This window comes from Osmerus eperlanus, chromosome 12, assembly GCF_963692335.1.
Source record: "Osmerus eperlanus chromosome 12, fOsmEpe2.1, whole genome shotgun sequence".
Classification (NCBI taxonomy): Eukaryota; Metazoa; Chordata; class Actinopteri; order Osmeriformes; family Osmeridae; genus Osmerus; species Osmerus eperlanus.
In genome coordinates, this window is record NC_085029.1 from 14,316,695 (window position 1) to 14,338,347 (window position 21,653).

A 21,653-nucleotide genomic window follows, 5' to 3' on the forward strand; every position below is an offset into this window, starting at 1 on the left:
CAGCATTTCATCATGCTGATGACAGTAAATATCAACAAACGACTAAATGACTAAATGTAAACAAACAGTGCATACTTACACAAATATAATTAACTAACGTACAAACAGTAGCCCTGTTATTTTATGGTATATGGTGCCTTTCAAAACAGCATACAAAGACTTGTTTACTTGTCCACAAGTAGCCTAACGTGTTCACAACCTCAGCCAGTAGGAAAGCTATCGGGGGTTGGGCTCTGTTAGTGTTAAGGCTGAAGGTTTGTTCCACCATCAGTCTGCTCTTGGACTCGCTGAGTTTGAGACCACAGTAACGAACGGGCATATAAAAGCAGGAAGAGATAAAACAGAAAGCTAGCAGAGAGAAAAAGAATGCGCATTGAAGAAGTTTTTAAAGGAGGATATTATTTGTCAGAAGCTTGATATTAAATCGACAGAAAAACGCGTCCACGCAATATTTTCGAGAAGACTCGCAGAACTGTCCTGTCAACGTGGGCTGTCCCGTGTAGAAGCTTTCATGGTAAGTTTTTTGTTACTTTGTTGCTTCATGCCAATACTTTCACGACACAACGTATGTTGTGACATGTTAAGTTGCAGTGATTTTTTAAATGTCCTACGACGACTACTATTAATAAATAAGTTCCGTTTCAATGATACAGACGAAAAACAGCGTTGAGCAGATACATCCAGCGCTCAACAAAAACACAGGTGTGCATAATGTATTAGATTAGCTACACGAAGGAGACAAGACAGGCTCTGCGATCCTCTTATGAAAACTTATGTGTTATCAAAATATAGTCGTCTTAGTTTTTGTGCCTTTTATGCAGACGGAGATGAGAAAAACGTGGGCTAAAATCTGAGAGAAATCTGCTATAAGAACCATTTAACAAGACTACGTTATGTCACCTCGGCAGAAATTCGATTAACATTTTCAAAATTGTTACCCATATCTCGTGCAACACCAGAACTGACAACATCTCCGCATGGCCATGTGGATACCTGGTGTTGTGAATGCTTAGTTGTCATCCACTGCTTCCTCGAGACGTGTCCTCTTCAGGGTACCTATTTTCCTTCTTAGTGTTACTGCCCTCAATCTCTATCTTTATCTTATCTCAACTGAATGAGGGGTGTTGTACATTAGTGGGGTTTGAGAACTCCATATTGTTTGTGATGTATGCAATGTCCCATTCTTTCTCAACTTCTGTTCTGGCTTTGTGGGTGTGTTCGTGTGTGTGTGTGTGTGTGTGTGTGTGTGTGTGTGTGTATCAATCCCACCTTAAGGTTGGGTCTTCCTTTCTGGGTCTCATCTTTTATATTTTGTATAATATGTCTGAAATGTGTGATCGCAAACAGGTGTTGCTTTTATGAGCAGTCTGGATTGATCTCTCTCTGACCCACTTCCTTCTAGCTGGCTCTTTAACAATCACAATGGGCTTGACTTAAACACATTCTGTCTTTGCTGAATTGCCAGCGAGAGTACATATTTAAAACCTTCTGTCACTCTCAAATCTATTTTCTAACTTCATTTCAGTGTCTCTAAATTCTGAAAGTGTGACTGTCTAAACACAATCTCTGGTTGAGGGGTTTTGACAGTGAGTCAGACTGAGACTGTTGGTTAAGATAAAATAACAGCAGGATCTTTTTTTGGAACAACATTCTCATGAGGGCTTGTTTATGTAATTACTTACTAAGCATGTCTACCATTTAGTGGGTGGCTGCCACTAAGATGGATCCTGTGTAAACAAAGACAGTCACTTGGGGAAATATGTTGTTGGCGTTCTAATTTCAACAAAGTCAAATGCTTACTCAGTCAAACTGGGGGTGTTTGGGGACTGTTGGAGGCCACATATTTGCATTCGTAATTTCCAGAGATCCAGGCAGGCACAGTGCTTTCCCCAAGTCTTTACTGAACTGCTGCCTAAGCTTTAGTAGGCCTACGGTGTTGGCACGTCCATAATTCTTATCAGCATGTTTAGTACAGCAACTGGGAGATAAAGTGATTTAGCTATCTGGATTTCTCTCTTTCCTCTTTCCCTCAAGTCAAACAAGTCTAGGGACAGACAACATTGCTTCTTTTTTTTCTTCTTCAAGGTTGCCCATTTCTTCCTTCGTAACTTCGTTTTACATAAACAGGCCCTCCCTTCCTCTCTTTCTTTTTTCTCTCTTATTCTCGTCCACCACCCCATCCTTACCCTTGTCTAACGTTAACCCATCAGCAGAATACTTTCATTGAAGAGTCTGCTTTGTTGTGTGAGAGCCCCCCTGGCCCTCCCTCTGCATCCCCCCTGGCCCTCCCTCTGCATCCCCCCTGGCCCTCCCTCTGCATCCCCCCTGGCCCTCCCTCTGCATCCCCCCTGCCCTCCCTCTGCATCCCCCCTGCCCTCCCTCTGCATCCCCCCTGCCCTCCCTCTGCATCCCCCCTGCCCTCCCTCTGCATCCCCCCTGGCCCTCCCTCTGCATCCCCCCTGCCCTCCCTCTGCATCCCCCCTGGCCCTCCTTCTGCATCCCCCCTGGCCCTCCCTCTGCATCCCCCCTGCCCTCCCTCTGCATCCCCCCTGCCCTCCCTCTGCATCCCCCCTGGCCCTCCCTCTGCATCCCCCCTGGCCCTCCCTCTGCATCCCCCCTGGCCCTCCCTCTGCATCCCCCCTGGCCCTCCCTCTGCATCCCCCCTGCCCTCCCTCTGCATCCCCCCTGGCCCTCCCTCTGCATCCCCCCTGGCCCTCCCTCTGCATCCCCCCTGCCCTCCTTCTGCATCCCCCCTGGCCCTCCCTCTGCATCCCCCCTGGCCCTCCCTCTGCATCCCCCCTGCCCTCCCTCTGCATCCCCCCTGCCCTCCCTCTGCATCCCCCCTGCCCTCCTTCTGCATCCCCCCTGGCCTCCCTCTGCATCCCCCCTGCCCTCCTGGGAGGTAATCATCAACCTGCGTGCCTCCTAATTAATTATACCAACAATGTATTAACTGCTCTGACTTCAAGTACCGAAGGCAATTTTTGACTTAAATTTTTAGAATTTTGAAGCTTCTGTAATACTCCATTTAGACTAAAGTTTGTTTGGGTAACCTAACCATGCTTTGTATGTATGGTTTCCTTATTAATCGCATTGTGTGTTTGTGTCTGTGTGCATACTGTATGTGTAGTGCTTTGCTTTGTCATCTTGAGGAGTTTAATTCATCCCGTGTGCCAGTAAAACTATGGGACGGGGGAAAAAATAGGGGTTTCTGTAATTTTACCAGGCCTCATATTTTAAGATGTGTGCATGGGTAAGTGATACTCAAGGTGCTCTGGGTTGTGTCTTTGAAAGACATCGAAACTGAAGGTCAAGTCCTTCTCCCATGGCATACGGAACAGGAGGCCCTGTCCTTCCAAAACAATCTATTTGAATTAACTTCATACGTCAATGCAATATCTTGAAAACGGCACGGGAGCAGTGTAAAAACAGGTAGAGTGAATGCTGTGTCATTGTATTTGTAGTGTTTTTTTTTAAAGAGACTCTTATGAGCTGATACTCCGTTCTGTGGGTTGCTTGTTTTAGTTCCCAAAATACACCCTCTGTTCCTCATTCTCCTGTAATTAGTAATGTTGTATAGCTTTCCACTCACTAAACCACAGTATGTTAAACAGCTTGAGACAACATCACTTTAGGGGAAACTGTTCATTTTGAAGTAGTCTGTGAAACGTTAGACGTTTTACAGGCAGGGAGTGGGCGGATCACAAAGGAGTTTATCATGCTGACGAGATCGGCACTTTAGGGAGGTTCTGACTAGAGAAGGATAATAAAGGTTTTTGCTGTGGCATGGCGAACTACCTCAGCGACCTGGAGGAGGCTCATTTACTGACAAAACACTGAGGACTGTGAGGTCTTCGCCTCTAAACCTCTCACCTACCTCTCATCTCACGTGTGTGTCTGTGTGTGCAGGCATTGTGTGTGTGTGTGTGTTGGTGTTTGACCCCGATGACCAACAAATGGGGCACATGAACAACAGAGTTGACATTCTCCATACTAAGCTGAGAGAACAGCTGGCCTGCACAGCTGCACAGGGGGACAGGAGGGGTTCGAGTCACCCTGGATCGCAGCCCCTGAGACGGGCTCAGCGCTCAACGTGTCACATCCTCTACTGTAGCTCTAAAAGTGGGGCCTCGTGGTTGGATGAACTGCTACTCTTGAGTGTGGACCTCGTTCAGGGTTGTTCTCAGTTGGAGAGAGAGAATGGAGGTGTGGTGACATGGCCTCCGAATGCTCTAAAGGCCTGTAGGGTACAAAGGGAGACTACTGTTGAAGGTCCTCTCACATTTGTCTTTATACCTGGCAGGTTGAAAGCAAAGGCCCATTTATCTGGTGAGAGGGACAGCTTTTACGTCCCCAACTGCCACATACTGTCAGCTCCTCCCTTGGCTGCCTGACTAATTGCCTCATTTTGATGCAAATGGACCATGGAACTCACAATACTCAGTGTCTATATTTAATATTTACCTTTCTGTCCTACTCCAGTTTTCTACCTATAACCTCTTACCTGCTCCACTGTCCCATTTAAACTGTCAACTCTGATGATGACGAACAAAACTAAAGACACTGTAGAGATGGGACATTTTTGCTGCCATTCTGCAGACATTGTCCAGACAGTCAAGTTTGAGCTGGTAGGATTACTTGGGCAGGGTTTTGTTATCTTTGGACTACCCCGGTCCCTGCCATCAGGTTCAAGCCTATCTTCTAATATTCCAGGTTATATCTCTAAATAAGGTGTAAGGAATGTTCTTTTTCAGAGAATCTCAAGATCCACCACAGACCTTTTCTATATTGGGGGAAAACGTGATTGTTTTATTCACATCTTTAGATATTACATTTCTTGAAAATAAAGCAAAATGTTCCAAATTCTTGTTGAAAAGACTGTACTGTTATTCCCCATCCACGTTGGTAGATAACTGGTGTGGTGGCATGGTGGCTGGTGTGGGCATGGTGGGTGGTGTGGGCATGGTGGGTTGTGTGGGCATGATGACTGGTGTAGGCATGGTGGGTGGTGTGGGCATGGTGGGTGGTGTGGGCATGATGACTGGTGTAGGCATGGTGGGTGGTGTGGGTGTTGTGGGCATGGTGGGTGTTGTGGGCATGGTGGGTGTTGTGGGCATGGTGGGTGGTGTGGGTGTTGTGGGCATGGTGGGTGTTGTGGGCATGGTGGGTGTTGTGGGCATGGTGGGTGGTGTGGGCATGGTGGGTGGTGTGGGTGGTGTGGGCATGGTGGGTGGTGTGGGCATGGTGGGTGGTGTGGGCATGATGACTGGTGTAGGCATGGTGGGTGGTGTGGGTGTTGTGGGCATGGTGGGTGGTGTGGGCATGGTGGGTGGTGTGGGCATGATGACTGGTGTAGGCATGGTGGGTGGTGTGGGTGTTGTGGGCATGGTGGGTGGTGTGGGCATGGTGGGTGTTGTGGGCATGGTGGGTGTTGTGGGCATGGTGGGTGGTGTGGGCATGGTGGGTGTTGTGGGCATGGTGGGTGGTGTGGGCATGATGACTGGTGTAGGCATGGTGGGTGGTGTGGGTGTTGTGGGCATGGTGGGTGGTGTGGGCATGGTGGGTGGTGTGGGCATGGTGGGTGTTGTGGGCATGGTGGGTGTTGTGGGCATGGTGGGTGGTGTGGGCATGGTGGGTGGTGTGGGCATGGTGGGTGGTGTGGGCATGGTGGGTGTTGTGGGCATGGTGGGTGGTGTGGGCATGGTGGGTGGTGTGGGCATGGTGGGTGGTGTGGGCATGGTGGGTGTTGTGGGCATGGTGGCTGGCGTGGGCATGGTGGCTGGCGTGGGCATGGTGGCTGGCGTGGGCATGGTGGCTGGCGTGGGCATGGTGGGTGGTGTGGGCATGGTGACTGTTGTGGGCCAACATCATCAGATCATCTCCATCTGCTGTTTTTCCCTTGACCTCTTGGTCTGAGGTTTTCTGCACTGTAATTGTGTACAGTGGAATGGAGGTATCAGGCTTGTGTAACTGGGACGAACCCTCCCTGAGGTTATTTGTTTGGTTATTTTTAAATACACTTCTTACTATGCAATGATTTCTGTCCTGAACAGCCCCCTGCTGAGGGAGAGAAACACACACTTACTCTCTCTCACTCTCACTCTCTCTCTCTCTCTCTCTCTCTCTCTCTCTCTCTCTCTCTCACTCTCACACACACACACACACACACACACACAAACCTCCTTCTCACATGCAGGCACACTTATCACTTATGTACCCTCAAGAACAAACACCAACCATCGGACAGACATAGCAATAGTTGCTGACCACACCAGCACGAGTTGAGTTATTGAGTGTGATAGGTGAGTGGAAATAGGAGAGTCAGAAGGAGAGGCACAGGGTCTGAGGTGGTGGCGGGCGACTTGGGGGGGCAGACGTGTCATACCATTGCATAACGGCTTATGCTGAGGTGAACTGGGTCTGAAGTAATTAGTCTGGAGAGCTGTTCTGCTTGCTCCGCTGCCTCACAGCAAGCTCCAGTGCCACGCTGGGAATGAGGGTGGGATGGAGGCAGACATGGGGGCTTTAGCTCCTGCCTACCGCCCCTGTATTCTTCTAATCTCTCTGTTCTTTCTTCCTCTCCCTCAGATGTGTAGAGGAAGGGGTGCGATGCATTCCACCGTGTTTCCTCTCTCCTCACCCACTCTCACTGGGGAGAGTGGACTAGGGTGGAAATGAATGTAATTTTGTTCAGTGTGCTTTCTGGGAGAAGGGAAATGGTTGAGGTTTGGCTTGACTCGTGGTAAATGAGGATCTCTGAAAAAATAAACAATGATTGGGAGTGTTTTTGGCAGTGTGTTGCTTGCCTCTTGTAGGCCTTCCTGTGGTATGCCTTGGGTGTCTTCACAGCAGTTGATACCTTATGGTCAAAACAACATTGTATTCAGTAAACACATACTCACCTGTAGAACAGAATGACACGTTCATTTAACATTCTAAGAGCGCTGTCTTGCCTTCGGAACACTTTTTATCATTCATGCTCATGAACTCTGTTTCATCACTTCCTCATCGCCTCTCCTTGGCCTTTGTTCAGGGTGTGGTCTCATCACTCTGTGGTCGGCTGGCTTGGCCTTGGCACGGAGCAGTAGAATAATAAACCAGTGAGTGGAGGGTGGGGGGGGCGGGGGGGGGGGGGGATGGGGGTGCAGGCAGTGTTTAGATACACAGGAAGTGGGCCACCGCCCTGCCCTGTAGTAGACCACTAGGAGAAGGCCAGCGTACTGTAGACAACCCCCCCCCCCCCCCCCCCCCACATTCATTAAATGACCTTTGCTGTATTCAGATGAATATTTTTATACTAATAGGTATTCTGACCCAGATTAAGGGATAACTGCTTTAGACCTGTGTGTGTTTGCTGTTTGAACTATATAGCTTAATTTGCTGCGTAGTTTGCAGCAGAGCCTTAGAGTTGAGGACTCACTGGGTTCAATCCTGTATTTTGGGGCGAATCTGTGTGGATATTGCTGCCCTTCCCGCCTGCAGATTATGGCACTTAATCTCTGTCCTCACTGTTTTTTTTCCTCCTCTCCTCTTCTGAACTCTAAGCTGTCAGTCAACAGTCAGTGTCTGTTTTTAGAAGATGTTAACATCTGGGTTTGGACTCTTGGTTCATCTGGAGAGAAAACATTGTGGATGTTTTCTCTCATACACATACAAATGGGAGTCAGATGGCAGGTTCGATTCCCGGCCGTGCTAATTGACGTTGTGTCCTTGGGCAAGGCACCCTTCACCCTACTTGCCTCGTGGGAATGTCCCTGTACTTACTGTAAGTCGCTCTGGATAAGAGCTTCTGCTAAATGACTAAATGTAAATGTAAATCCACAAAATATCATCATCCAGCTAGGTTTGCATCCAATCTATTTGATTGCTGGTTTGCACAAAATACATTAACTTTGAAGTAGGGGATTAGGTATCTGACCTGGACTGGAATGATTCTACATTGAGCAGTGTCCTTCCACTTCAATTAAATATGCCCCTCAGCATGGTCGCACTTCCTGGGGTGCTCCTAGGCGGGATTTAACCTGGCAACATGTGGCAGGTTCATTCAGGTCTATCTTCTGGGTTACAGCTTCCTTCTGGCATACCCCTCACTCATAATGACCAGTATGGCATGCCTCTCTCCACGAAACGTGCTTATTAGAATAAGGCCCGGTGCAGTCTCTTCATGCTTATGCAAACAGTGTCTTATCATCTGCTGTCAGTGTTGTAGAGGTTGTTCTGTATTTGATATGCATATTGATTGTGGTGCTCTGCATGGGTTTACAACTAACAACGGTCTGTGATACTCTTTGTGCGCCTCCCTCTGAGATTTCCATTTTGACTCAAATCCTCCTTTCATATAAGTCAGAATCTGAAGCTGCAAGTCATGTTTTATTTATGCTTTGTACAATGTAAGTCAGTAGGGGGTTGGAGAGAGAAGGGCCGAGACAGAGGGGGAGAGATACAGAGGGGGAGAGATACAGAGGGGGAGAGATACAGAGGGGGAGAGATACAGAGGGGGAGAGATGAAGAGGGAGAGAGATGAAGAGGGAGAGACAGAGGGGGAGAGATGAAGAGGGAGAGACAGAGGGGGAGAGATGAAGAGTGAGACAGGGGGAGAGATGAAGAGGGAGAGACAGAGGGGGAGAGATGAAGAGGGAGAGACAGAGGGAACTGTTTGTTTGTGACAAAACAAAGCCGCCCATTCACACTAAATGAAAATTTGATTCTGCGTTAAAGCAATAGCTTTGTGGTTGAACTAGTAAAACATAGTTATATCATCGTTTTATCCTTTTTAGCCACAACCAGCTGCTCATAGTTCGCTTGGTCAGTTGGTTGGTCGGTCCCAAAGCATTTCCCCACCCTTTGATGCATGTGCAGCTATTGTGAATTTGAGCTTGTTTGATCACATCCTCTTATGCCTAGTCCACCTATCTCAATAACATGATGTAATAATACATCATTGAATGTTTTATAATGTTCCCTACGTTTACCGCCTCCTTCCTTTATCCTCTCACTCCCCGCTCGTTCCATCTGTTCCTTCATGTCCTCCTGCTCCTCACCTTGTCCTCCCTCCCTCCCCCCCCCCTCTTCTCTCTGTCTCTGTCTCACACACACACACACTGTCTGCATCGTGTTTGATCCCTTTCTGGCAGCTGGCAGGGCAATTAATGAGGATTACATCCATTGATGCAGAGGTGAGAGAGTGGCCCCGCCCCCTTGCTAAGCACCTGTTTAAAATCTGTGGACCAGTCATTGTCCTAAAGAATCCAGGCATTAAATTCTTCCCATGAACCCAATGTCGTACAGCAACACATCTGCATGTCTTGAACAATTGGTTCTCCGTTTCCAACATGCTGGTGCAGCCATGTTGTCCAATAAGGTTGAGCTTAGCCACAGTGTGATGTTTATGAAGCCATGTTTGGATTGAGCTAGGTCAATGTGTGGGAAGCCACAATCCCTTTAGGCCTTCTATCTGTTATCAGAAGCTCATCTTAACGGACACTCAATAGGTACACAAACGGTTTCAGTATCCCCAGGCTTCATGTAAAAAAATGAATATTTAGCAAACAGCCCTGATCCAGGATGTGCATTAACCAGTTAGCAACTTCCAACCGTCTGTAATTATTGGTTCTGGTTCACCACAGGTCACCCTCAAGACTAGCCCACAGTCTACTGTACTGTGCCAAGCCAGCTCCAGTGCTGCCTAGACTGGGATAGGAAGCCTGGTTTGTGGGTATAATCACAGAGGGATGCAGTCTGGCTGCTTGATTGTGGCCCTAGTGGGGTAGAAATTTGACACCAGGACACATTGAAGCCAATTGAGTTACAGTGGCTCAGCTCTGTAAAATGTGTGTGTGTAATTGAGTTAGTCTGTGAAGAGGGGATGGACAGATTGTACACTGAAAATGAGCTTGGGGGAGGAGAAAGTCAAATGTGCGTGTAGAATTTGAGTGAGGTCGGGGGCATTGGTTTGGGTTCACATAGACAACACCAGAGTCCCACGTGCTTGTTTTAGTATGTGGTTATTTTTTTTATGGGTAGAACTACCAATGTGAAGAATGGATTTTGCCTCACTTTTTCTCGACTTGTGTACTGTCAAAACGTTTCGTAGATGAAAAATTATGAAAGCACCATAATGTGAGGTGAGTGGAGGTCTAGTCGTGTTTCCCTCTCCCCAGAGGATGGCGCTGTGTTTCTCACCTGTAGGGTTGCAGGGACAGTCCCAGAGGCTGCTGGGAGACAGCCTGTGGCTTGCTGGGAGTCTGACATGCTTTATTACCAGCGATGGCAACAAGAGGCTTTATTTTCCCTGAGAATTCTGTTGCTGCCCAGCTAGTCTAGAGTTTCTCCCTAATTCTGGTAATTGAAGCCAAACAAAAGATGAGGGGCCGGTTAAGAGATGACGCGTGAACATTGTCCTGGGGGTGAAAGGTGAAGTATTCAATTGTAGATGGTAAATGAATGAAATGTGCTTGGAATGTTGGGCCGAGGGAACACTTGAGTTCATGTGGATTTTCCCTTTTTTCACATTCTGTCTTTGGGAGTCCGACGTTCCTCCCTCAACAACACTGTAAAGTTATTAGGGTCACCTCTGGTTGTCCAGCTTGGAATCGTAGTAGTCACATCAGTGTAAAGTCCAGCTTTAACACATGTTCCCTTGGTTCTGTCTACAGCCCAGGAGCAGTGAGAGAGTGGAGCCCCAGCAGTGGCAGTGAGTCCCTGGGATGCACGGCCGACCAGTTCCCCCTGCTTCTCTTAGGCCTCCAGAAGCCCTAAACAGGGTGCCAGTGAAAGGTGAGCTCGGCTGGGGAAAACTATGGTTCTGATCAGAGCACTACTGTACCACTCACATGTACCTGAAATTGGGTCAGGGAGCTTTCTTGAACTTCCTTCATCCAATACTGAAGTAAGACTGTGAAAACATGATCATCAAATTACTGGCTGGATTCCCTGTCACAATGTTGTCATTTCTTTCCCAGCTGCTTTAAATTGTGTCCAATAATCAAATCCAATCCAAGCCTAACCAATGGCCCCGGACTGGATGTGTATAGTCATACTGTGATAGACAACATTCTGCCGTTACACATTCACTTCAGTGAGGTTGTTGACACATTCCTGCTGAGTGGGGTGAGTGTAAAGGGAGTTGGCTAGCCACAGATCTTAATCACAAATGGGATTTTGCATTAATGCTGAAGCTGGAGAGACCCAACTCTAATCTCCTTGGCACATTATACAGCTAGATTATGTGTGGGTGAGATAAGCCCCTGCCAAATCAATACTACCCTTTCCTGTGAATTTGTCATTATTTTACCAGGAAAAGTTATCTTCACCCCGTGAAGACTTTTGACCGATTGCTGCGGGCAGATCATTGAAAATGCCAAACGTTTAGTGTCTGTGTGGCTTTATTTGTCGCTGCGTATTTGGACTGACTGGTGCCATTGAGGATTTCGGGGGAGAGAAGGAGGGCGAGGTCTGGAGCCAGTTTTAGCTGCAGTGCTCAATGGGACTGACGTCCCCAAGCAGTGGGAGCCAGGACACTGATGGATGGCCCAGCTTTCTGTCTGCCACAGACACAAGCCCTTGTTACGAAAACATAAAATTTCCATATATATACTCTCGATATACCATATGTATGTATTTTGATATAAACTAGTGTTATGGTGTTTGGGTTTGTCCGCAATGATACCCTGAACCTCGTCTACAGAGATGTGTCCATCTGAATTGTGTTATTTGTTGAACCAGCATTTCCTCTGATTACTGGCCTCCTTGTCGAGGTTACTCTAGAGGGAGGGAACCCAAGCTAATGGCTCTATACTTTTCTACCTTGTAAATCAACGGTGGTCCTCATTCCTAAAGGGCTGAGTCATAGTATAGGTCCCCCCCTTTGGCTCATAAAGAGCCTGTGTAAATGGTGGCAACGTCACTGTGATTTGTTGCCTGCCTCTTTTCTGTGAGTGCCACTGCTGGTGGCCTTGACCGTGTGATTGATAGTGTTTGTCACAGGGACACTGTGTGTGTGTGTGTTTCATCTGGTGGTGGGAGGGTTCTCCTGCTAACCATAGAGCTTCTTCTTTTATTATAGAACCCATTCTCAGTAGTGTCACCTTGAACTTCCTCAGTTTCCCTGTTTTCTGCTTATAAACAGCACTACTATTTCCACACCTATCTGCTCTACCTGAAGGACAAACTAAACACTGGCTAGTGTGACCCAATTGTTAGACCTGAGAGGGAATAGAGAAAGAGAGGGAGAGCGTGTGTATGTGTGTTCTGTAGCCTACTTCCCTTACCCTACTTTGCTTCCCTCTATGGTGACGCTGAGCTCTGATTGAACATCTTTTTTTCATTTATTGTGGCCAGATGGTGGATTTACAGGTCAAAGCTGAGGCTGGATGCTGCGGTGGTCATTGGAGGATACTCCTCTCCTGGAGACTGACAGGCTGCGAACAGGACCTGGCTGGGAAGTAGTTGTCAGGACTTAACACATCCAGGATATCACTGTCTGCTGAGGCTTCATTAAGCAGCTGTAACACATTCAGTCGCTGATTGAAGTATGAACCCTTGCTGGGTCCTCTAGAATCTAGATCCTACTTTCTCTCCCATCCAGCCTAACGGCCTGAATGACTGGGACTTTTGGTAGAACATAATGTGCTCATTACCCTTTTTTTAATTTACTCACCTAATCACTACTATATACAGACAGCCCGTCGGCTCAAGATCTGCTCACATGCTGAATAGTCTTGAAATGTTTATGTATTTGTTGATCTTAATCTGATGGCCATTTTTTCTTCTCTCTCTCTCTCTCTCTCTCTCTCTCTCTCTCTCTCTCTCTCTCTCTCTCTCTCTCTCTCTCTCTCTCTCTCTCTCTCTCTCTCTCTCTCTCTCTCTCTCTCTCTCTCTCTCTCTGTCTCTGTCTCTGTCTCTGTCTCTGTCTCGCTCGCTCGCTCGCTGCTGCTTGACAAAGGTATTGAACTGCACTAACCTGTGGTACGTAGTCGTGTTTGTTCAAAGGAAAGAGTGGAGGAGGGAGTAAAAAGAGAGAGCAGAGTGGGAAAAGGGGAGGTGTGGGTGAGTATACTTGAGAGAGGGAGGGCTCTCCTCAACCTTGTTAGGGGGAGGAGCAAAAGAGAGGAAGGGGAGGAGAGTGGTCTCCCATTCACGTTGGCGGTATTTGGCTTGATAGCATGAGCTGTGTATGGAGAGAAGTTTCCCTGAGGAGGTTGAAGGTAGTCACTCCACCGGCTAAACGTGTGGGAGAACAGAGCACAGGGAGAATCTTTGTGACTAAACTGGGACAAGAGGACTTTCAGCTGGACAAGAGGAGGCCCAGAACACACAGCAATGCAGGGGTCATCTGAGGGTATGTGAGGAACTGTCGAATGAGGGTGGGGGTGACAGGGGTCCATGGGTGAGAGGAAAGAAACATTTTGGATGTGATTGGGATACGAGTGGCAGAGGGTCTATGAGAGCAATTCTACAAGGTTGTAAACATTTTCAAGTCTTCTTTTTACAGAATGTTGTTTTTTGTTAGTGAATGCCAGCAATCAGAGTTACTGAAAAGAAGACTGCAGCAATGTAAAGCATGTGAATCAGAAACAGCCTTCGTTCTGTCTTCTATAGCTGATTGCAGCTCTCCCTCCCTCCCTCTCTTTCCCTCCCTCCCTCTGTCTCTCTCTCTCCCTCTCTCTCTGCTCAACAAAAACAAAGACAGTGACAGGCAGAGGAAAGTTCTCCAGGAATGTTTGTGAGAGAAGCGAGGCCTTTCTCTCTTTCACTGCAACCATCATTGTCCCAGAGCTGCCTCCAATGTACCATTCACTCCCGACTCAGACTGAAAGGCGTGCATGTGTATACAGGCCTAAACATAGACAAGTTTATATGAGAAAATACACGTTTGGCTTTCTGGGGCTATTTATTTGTAGGTTTGTCGTTTTGGGATAATACAGAATGAGCACACAAGAGGAATGACAGGTTTGGCTTTGACAAGGTAACAGATTTTTGTGTCACAGCTATTTAGTATAACAAGGTCTATGCTCATTGAAAGGTAGGTTGCCCATGAAACCAAAATAGCACTGTCACACTTTTCTGTTGTGTTCTACTTTCAGTGTTGGACTCTCGCAAACGAGAGGGATAGGAAGCCGTGGAGATGGGGAGGGGGAGGAGGGAGATCGAGGGGTTTGGGGAGTGAGAGCCTGGGAGTGTGTGTGTGTGTGTGTGTGTGTGTGTGGAGGAGGGGATTTCCAGACTGTTTGTCCCCAGTCTCTCATGCATGCACGGCCTCTGCTCTGCCCCACAGGAGTCACAGGAGGTGCTGCTCCCGGCGCCTCACCATCAAACCAGACCCGGTAAAACACTGCAGTCCTGTTTACCGGCCCTGACACATCCCCTTATGTGGGTTGTATTTTTAGCCCCCAACCCCTGTGAGTGTGTATGGGTGCCAGGGCAGCAGTGGCACAAAGAGGGATTTATGGCAAGCTCCCGGTTTGTCTCAAAGCATGTTTTTGTGACGTTCAGCTACACATGCAAAAGGCCAGCGAGCTATACTGTAGGTAGGTGTGTGTGTGTGTGTGCCCAAAACATCCATATGTCATATTGCGTCTTGTCCTGCTGTGGCGCTTCATGTACAGGCTGATGAAATGGGACCATGTCAGGATGTTTCATGGCAGATTACTATTCAGACAAACAGGTTACGTAAGTGGCTCAGCCTAATGAATATGCAGTTGTGTGGCCGCTGTCTGGCAGCCTGTGATAGCTGCACCTGGCAACGGTCCAGGGCTGAAACGTAGATTTGACCATGAAACAAGATCTTCAAATAACACATCTGTTTCATAACTCTCCCTGATGTGCAGACTTCTCCTATGGACTGCATCGCTGTGTCTGCTCTGACTGGCTCCCCAGCACTGCTTCACTGCCCATTTCCTTGTCATGTGGCAAATGGCAAGGTCGGAAATAACCAGGGGCTTAGGGCAAAAATGCTCCTTAAAAAATTGTTCATACTCCAAGGTGAAACTTGAGGAACCTGGTGGCACCTGTTAAAGCATGGTGGACTGGAGCCCTTCCAACCCACCAGTGTTATTTGGTTAGACCCTCCTCTGCCCACTTAAGGCTGAGCCTTCATTATCCTGCACGGCTGCAAATTCCTCCTGATGGGGGAGTGACTGTCTGCACCACTAAAGAGCATAAGACCTACAAGAGTTTTCCCAGACAAAAACAATCTGGCTTTTCACATACCTTCACAGCCACAGTCAGCCCAGGGTGAATATCCTTTCATGTAACTCCACAATCACCCACATAGTTCAACTTTAGGCCTCAAGAGTTGACTCAATCCTTATTATTTAATTACTTTAGCACAATGACCTAAGAAAAGAAACCAGGATGTTTTCCTTTGTACCATGAAAGCCATAATGCCAAGTCGGAGTACACCAGACGTGTTCTAGGTACCACATTTGTCTTGTGTTCCCCTCTGAAACCTTAGGCTTTGAGATGCTAAGGAGGGAGGTCTCTGTTTCTGTGCTAGTTCTCTGCTCCACTCCCGCTCCGAGGCCCTTCTCTTCCTGCCCGTGCTATGGTCCCCCATCACCACGGCAACCCCGACAAACAAAAAGGGAGACATGTGGAGTCGGGAGGGGCCATTGAAGCTGTCTAAGAGACTGCACAGTCTGTCCAGGCTCAGCCCGTTCGCTAGGATTACGGTTTTAACTCTTATCAGGGAAGACAACTGGGCCCCACACTGGTATCATTGGTCTGAGGAATGCATGGAAAATACGTTTTAAACACTCCTTCAGGGGGTTTAGGTTAAGGTTTAGATAAACATAAGAGTTTAACCATGTCAAGAAAGAGGCCTTGAAATGTGTTTGGTAATATCAGTACCGTATTATAAGAAAGGTCTGTATAGTTCTCATTTGTCGGGTAGAAAGGGCAGCAGGCCTAGTCAGTCTCTACGCTCATTTAATTTTGAAATGATTAACCGGATTAAACATGGCCATGGATTCGTTGGTCTTTTCAGCATGGAGAATCCCTTTAGATGCACCCAACAGGCATGCTCAAACTGGGCCGTGGATAATTCCACTTCCTAACTGGCTTTGTGTGCACTGGGGTTAATTTGCCTATTTTAGATTTTCTACAATGCTGCCCCCCCCCCCCCAAAAAAAAAAGGTTGTATGATTGCATGTAGTTGTACATCTCTTTCATTCTTTTTACTTCAGTTATTATCCCATAAGTACAATATGGATCCTACTGCTGTCTTTGCTAATTAAAGTATCCTAATCACAGTTAAACCTTAGTAGTGGCTGTTCCTCTTGGCACCACGGTGCTTGGACAGAGCCAGGGGCAGCTGGTGCCTGACTGGCTGACGGACACACCACACACTCCCATTATTCACTGGCCTTGCCAAAACCCTCGACAGTCATTTATCTATGTGTGTGTGTGTGTAGGAGGGTGTGTGTGTGTGTGGGGGAGGATGCTTGAGTATACGTGTCTTTGACAAAAAAAAAAGGAAGTATCCTTGATGGATGTCCTCTGTGTCCAGACATTTTCAGTCCAGTTTAATCAGTGTGGTTAAGCAGGCCTTGGTGCACACGGCTTTGAGACAGAATGTGAAACAGGACACACCTGTGGCTAAAACCTCCTCACAGCTCCGTCGCTGACTGTGTTAACCACACACAGCTGGCTACCTGCTTAATGTCCTGCCAGCATCAACTAGCTGTGACCCCATCATCCTACATCCTGTCTGCCATTGTTCTTCTCTCACCACCACACAGTGTACCATGGGACAAATTGATGTCACAGCCAGTCGCTGTGGCCCACTAAAATCTGTTTGTGTGTATGTCAATGCTTGCGTACCTTGACACTGAGCTGTCTTGTTACACAAAGCATACTTCTTACCAGACCATACAGTCCAACACATTAAAACGCATTTAAGCCAAACTTTTACTTAAATATATACTGTGTTAGCTGCAGCTGTGTTTGATAAGATGTGAGGAAACAGTGCCCTTTGTTACTGTCAGGAGAGAAGCCAGCATGTCAGGGACCATTTTACATTTCCCAGATGAAAAGAGGCCCCTTTTCTTCCCCGGCTCAGGCTTTATAGGCTGGAAGCCTCAAGTTCTGTTTGTGCTGCATGAATGGGCTCTGTGAATGACTGTGAACCCAGTGTGTGTGTGGGCCCGCATGGTACCGTATCATTTGTGTATCATCTACTTGAATTATCGATGATCAAGCGTGAAAGACTTTTTGCTCTTCGTCTCTGGGTGGCCATCGTGATTTATTGTCTGTATGTGTCGATAAAGTTTGAATTTGACAGTTTTGAACCCTGCCAATGACCATGAGCCTTGTATGTCCCTGTCTCTTCCAGAGTGCGAGGCACCACTGATCAGCTGCTACTATGGCCCTGGTTCAGGCTCCGCCCGTCTCCTCTGCTGAGCACCACACCCCCAGCCGCAGCGGGGCCCGCAGTCGCCACCCCTCCGGCCCCCACTCTCCCCCCGCTGCCCACCCCTCCTCCTTGGACGCCATGGGCTCGGTCAGCAGCCTCATCGCCACCCGCCCCACCTACCAGGACCACCACAGCCGGCCTGCTGCAGAGCTGGGCGCCAGATTCCGACGACAGACCCCCGGGGTTTCCAGCCTGGACGCCGACACATGCCAGGACTCCCTGCTCCGCTGCCTGACCCCGCCCAGCAAGAAGCAGAGCACGGCCGTCTACGGGAAAGTCCTGCAGAAGGGTGGAGGGAACGGGAACTACACCTACCTGAATGTGGACTATGTCGGGGACTGGAATGACAACCACGTGGCTTCCGGTAGTCCTGGGAGTGACACAGAGGAGGCCAGGGAGGGCCAGGGTCTGAACGGGAACATGGGCGGACCCCCTCCCAAGCTGGTACCTGTGTCTGGGAAACTGGAGAGGCACATGGAGAAAACCATCATCCGGCCCACTGCCTTCAAACCCGTCGTTCCTAAAAGCCGCAACTCTATGCAGTACCTCTCCCCTCGCCATGGGCACAGCCTGTCGGAGAGCCAGAGCAATCTAAACCTGTTGAGCCCCACCCACAGGGAGTCTCCTTCCTGTTCTGACAAACGGAACTCTTACGGCGGCGCCCGCAACGGAGGAAGCAACCAATCCTGTTCCTTGTCCGACTCTGGACGCAACTCTTTGTCCAGCCTGCCCCCCTACAGCAGCACTGGGTACAGTCTGGCCCAAGGAGAGGCCCCCGGGGGGCACCTGGAGCCAATGAAGACCGCCCCTGTGAACGGACATGGACACTCCAACTCAGACAGCGGCCGCTCCTCCTCCAGTAAAAGCACGGGCTCCGGGTCGCTGAGCGGGCGAGGGCAGCCCCTCTCAGACAGTGGGTCTAGCGGGCGCTCCCCTGTCGCAGTGGAGGGCTACGAGGGCGTGGTGAGAGACCTGGAGGACAAGCTGAGGGAGAGAGAAGTGGAGCTCCAGCAACTCCGGGAAAACCTGGACGAGAACGAGGTGGCCATCTGCCAGGTTAGTGTGGGGCTCTGTTAGCGAGAGGTGGATATCTGCCAGGTTAGTGTGGGGCTCTGTTAGCGAGAGGTGGATATCTGCCAGGTTAGTGTGGGGCTATGTTAGCGAGAGGTTTGAGAGCTACAGACCAATGTTATCATTTCATGATCATATAAAAAGAAAAAAAACCCTCTTCATCCAAAATTGGGCCATGAGATTTTTGTTCTGTAACCCCCCCAGGTTTACGACGAGAAGCAGAAGCGCTTCGAGCTGGAGTTGGAGGAGCTGCGTCAGGGCTGCGCCACCCGGATGCAGACGGCCTCCCAGAAGGCCCAGCGAGCCCAGCAGGTGCTGCAACTGCAGGTCTTCCAGCTGCAACAGGAGAAGAAGAAGCTGCAGGAGGACTTTGCCCAGCTGCTGCAGGAGAGGGAACAGCTGGAGGAGCGCTGCACCTCCTACGAGCACGAGAAGATCCAGCTGGGGCCACGCCTCGAGGAGACCAAGTGGGAGGTGACAAACCGGTGGTGACACCACACCTGGACCTTTCATGGGAAATATCTGTCTCTCTCTATCTCTCTCTATCTCTCTCCGTGTTTCTCTCTCTCTGTATCTCTCTCACTCTAACTACATAGATAGGGATTGAGGTACATCAAGTGAGGATATTCTAGTCAATGACTCAATGGTGTATTGAGTTTTTTTTTTTTTTTAAGCAGTGCATAGTCAACAGCTAATAGCTGGTGTTGACTAATAGTCCCCATAAAACTGACAGGCAATTAAAAAGGCTGTTGTTTGTACAAAGGCAGGGAGGACAAGGGCCCAGTAAAGCACGTATTTTCTCTCAGCACGATTCTGCCCAGGGCATGGCACTAACTAGCAAGAGGCAGGAACTGAATGGCACATCCATCAATCACATGGAACAATGTAACGAGTTGGCTGTCTGCCTTTCACTTTAATGTTCTGACTGCAATCAATAGCAAAATGTATCTTGTTACCATTTCAGGATTCACAGCATTGTACAAACCAGGAACCTAAGAAGGTTGTAAACTGAAAGTAATACTTGTGTCTAACGCATTCCCTTGGCTTTCTGACATTCCCCTGTCCTTATGTCACTGCGGGGCGTTGCCTTGTCATACGCGATCATGTGACCTGATCCTGATTACGTATTCCCCCTCCAGGTGTGTCAGAAGTCTGGGGAGATCTCCCTGCTGAAGCAGCAGCTGAAGGACGTCCAGGGGGAGCTGGCCCAGCGTGTGGGGGAGATCGTGTCCCTGCGGGGCCAGCTGAGAGAGACCCGGGGTGAGGCCACCAACAACCAGGCCCTGCTGCAAGAGGCCACCTCCACCAGCCGCACGCGCACCCTGGAGCTGGAGGTCTGCGAGAACGAGCTGCAGCGCCGCAAGAGCGAGGCCGAGCTGCTCCGCGAGAAGCTGTGTCGTCTGGAGGAGGAGACGTCCCGCCTCCGCGACGCCCTGGCCAATCAGGGCCAAGGCCTCGCCCACCACAGCAACAGGCATTGCCAGGTCTTCCACGAGGGGGAGGAGCAGATGCTAGCCTACGAGAGCGACGAGGCCAAGGCCCAGCGTCAAGGCAACAGCGATGCCCTGCAGAACATGCGGCTGCAGCTGGAGAGGCTGAGGGGGGAGCTGGCGTTGGAGCGTCAGCGAGGGGAGGAGCAAGCGGGGAGCTTCGAGGATGAGCGCCGGGTGTGGCAAGACGAGAAGGAGAAGGTGATCCACTACCAGAAGCAGCTGCAGCAGAACTACGTGCAGATGTACCGCCGGAACCGGGAGCTGGAGCGCGCCCTTCGGGAACTGAGTCAAGAACTGGAGACCAGGGATGAGCTTGACGAGCAGGAGGAGGGCAACGAGATCAACTTTGATGAGATTGCTGCCACTGAGATCTAACCTACTATCATCCACTCCCTGTCTGTCTGTCTGCCACGCATCTCATCCCCAGGGAGACCCTACTCTATAGGAAGCCTGTGGCCTCTATAAGGCGTTAGTAGGTCACCTCAGAATCCAGTGTTTCACCATAGCACATAGAGGTTATCTATTTCACCAATCAGCTCCCTGTACCATGGTTGAGTTCTTCTAGACTCTTCTGACTGTTTTAGCTAATTGCAGTAAAGTCAGCATGTAACTTCTAAACATTGAGATCATGCTGTTGGAAAGGACTGCAGTGATGAGGAGAGAACATGTGAAGGGTGATGTACAACATTGAGGGAAATAAATCCTGAAGAGCTTTTAATAAAATGACTCATAGTAAAGTACATCATGTAAATCATCGTGTAAACACATTTACTCCCAAGGAATTTGTATTTTCGTATTCACTGTGGGTGGTCTTCAACTCTTGACAGGTCTAGCCTGACAATGTTAGTAAGTCTTTTGGCTTGTCATTCTTAAGTATACCAGGGTATTTGGCAAAGAAGGAAAATGCTTTAACGTTACCAAATTTGTCCTCCTTCCACGTGTCAGATTTGTGTACACAGCCTATGTCGTCCTATATAGACTGTATGTACAGAAAAACAAACTGTAAATTCATGGCAAGGAAAAATGTGACTAAAGCAAACCCAGGAATGCTGGCTGTCTGGATTGTTAGTATTAGATGTAATTTGAGGAATCTCATCCACCGAGAAAGAACATCCTAAAGATCAGTCTGTTGTCAGGTTTCTTTAAACGTTCTCATGCTGCCCAATGCCATGGAGAAATGTTTCTTGTGAAAAGACAGAAAGAACATGCACTGAGTGAGGATGTTTTTTTTACAAAGTTTGGGCCATTGGCCAAGTTTGGGCCACACAACTGTTACAGTAATGTTTCTCTTCATCAATTTCACATGGCATTAACAGTTCTGTGACATCTGTAAAAAGAAATTAAAAAACAGTATAAAAAAGTGCACTCATTTGCAAGAGAAAGAAGACACTTTATGTTCCCTGTTGTTGTTAATGGACTTCATTGTTGAGATATCCGATACTGAAATAAGTTTCATTATTATCTATTTCAAGAAAATCAGAGCCACTGTGAATAGACCAAAGCAATGCCACAGATTTGTTCCAGTGAAATGTTTGCGTATTGGTGTGCAAGTGTGAATGCTATTCATGGTTCTATATTATAATTTTTTAATCCACAGTATTTGTATGAAGACATTAAATGTATATTTTCATGCTGTACATTTATTGTACCAACTGACTGTTTTTAATAAAACATGA

The 21,653-nt window shown here is 48.4% G+C and overlaps 1 protein-coding gene across 3 annotated transcripts; it reads left to right on the forward strand.

Moving 5' to 3' along the window:
- Positions 1–235: 235 nt before the first annotated feature.
- Positions 236–21,650, forward strand: LOC134031001 (leucine zipper putative tumor suppressor 2 homolog). Of its 3 annotated transcripts, none has more exons than XM_062474459.1 (5): positions 236–514; positions 10,656–10,888; positions 17,333–18,469; positions 18,689–18,958; positions 19,624–21,650. In XM_062474459.1, exons 3-5 carry the CDS (start codon positions 17,363–17,365, stop codon positions 20,350–20,352), a joined length of 2,106 nt encoding a protein of 701 aa, XP_062330443.1. In that variant the 5' UTR covers positions 236–514; positions 10,656–10,888; positions 17,333–17,362; the 3' UTR covers positions 20,353–21,650. The 3 variants fall into 3 exon arrangements, with proteins under 3 accessions (XP_062330443.1, XP_062330442.1, XP_062330444.1); XM_062474458.1 differs by having other exon boundaries at positions 10,656–10,776; XM_062474460.1 differs by lacking the exons at positions 236–514; positions 10,656–10,888 and adding an exon at positions 13,111–13,339.
- Positions 21,651–21,653: the final 3 nt, after the last annotated feature.

Coding starts and splice junctions, on each gene's coding strand:
- LOC134031001 (XM_062474459.1), top strand. CDS start 17,363: ATGGCCCTGGTTCAGGCTCCGCCCGTCTCCTCTGCTGAGCACCACACC. Junction 18,470..18,688: donor ACGAGGTGGCCATCTGCCAG/GTTAGTGTGGGG, acceptor TAACCCCCCCAG/GTTTACGACGAGAAGCAGAA. Junction 18,959..19,623: donor TCGAGGAGACCAAGTGGGAG/GTGACAAACCGG, acceptor TTCCCCCTCCAG/GTGTGTCAGAAGTCTGGGGA.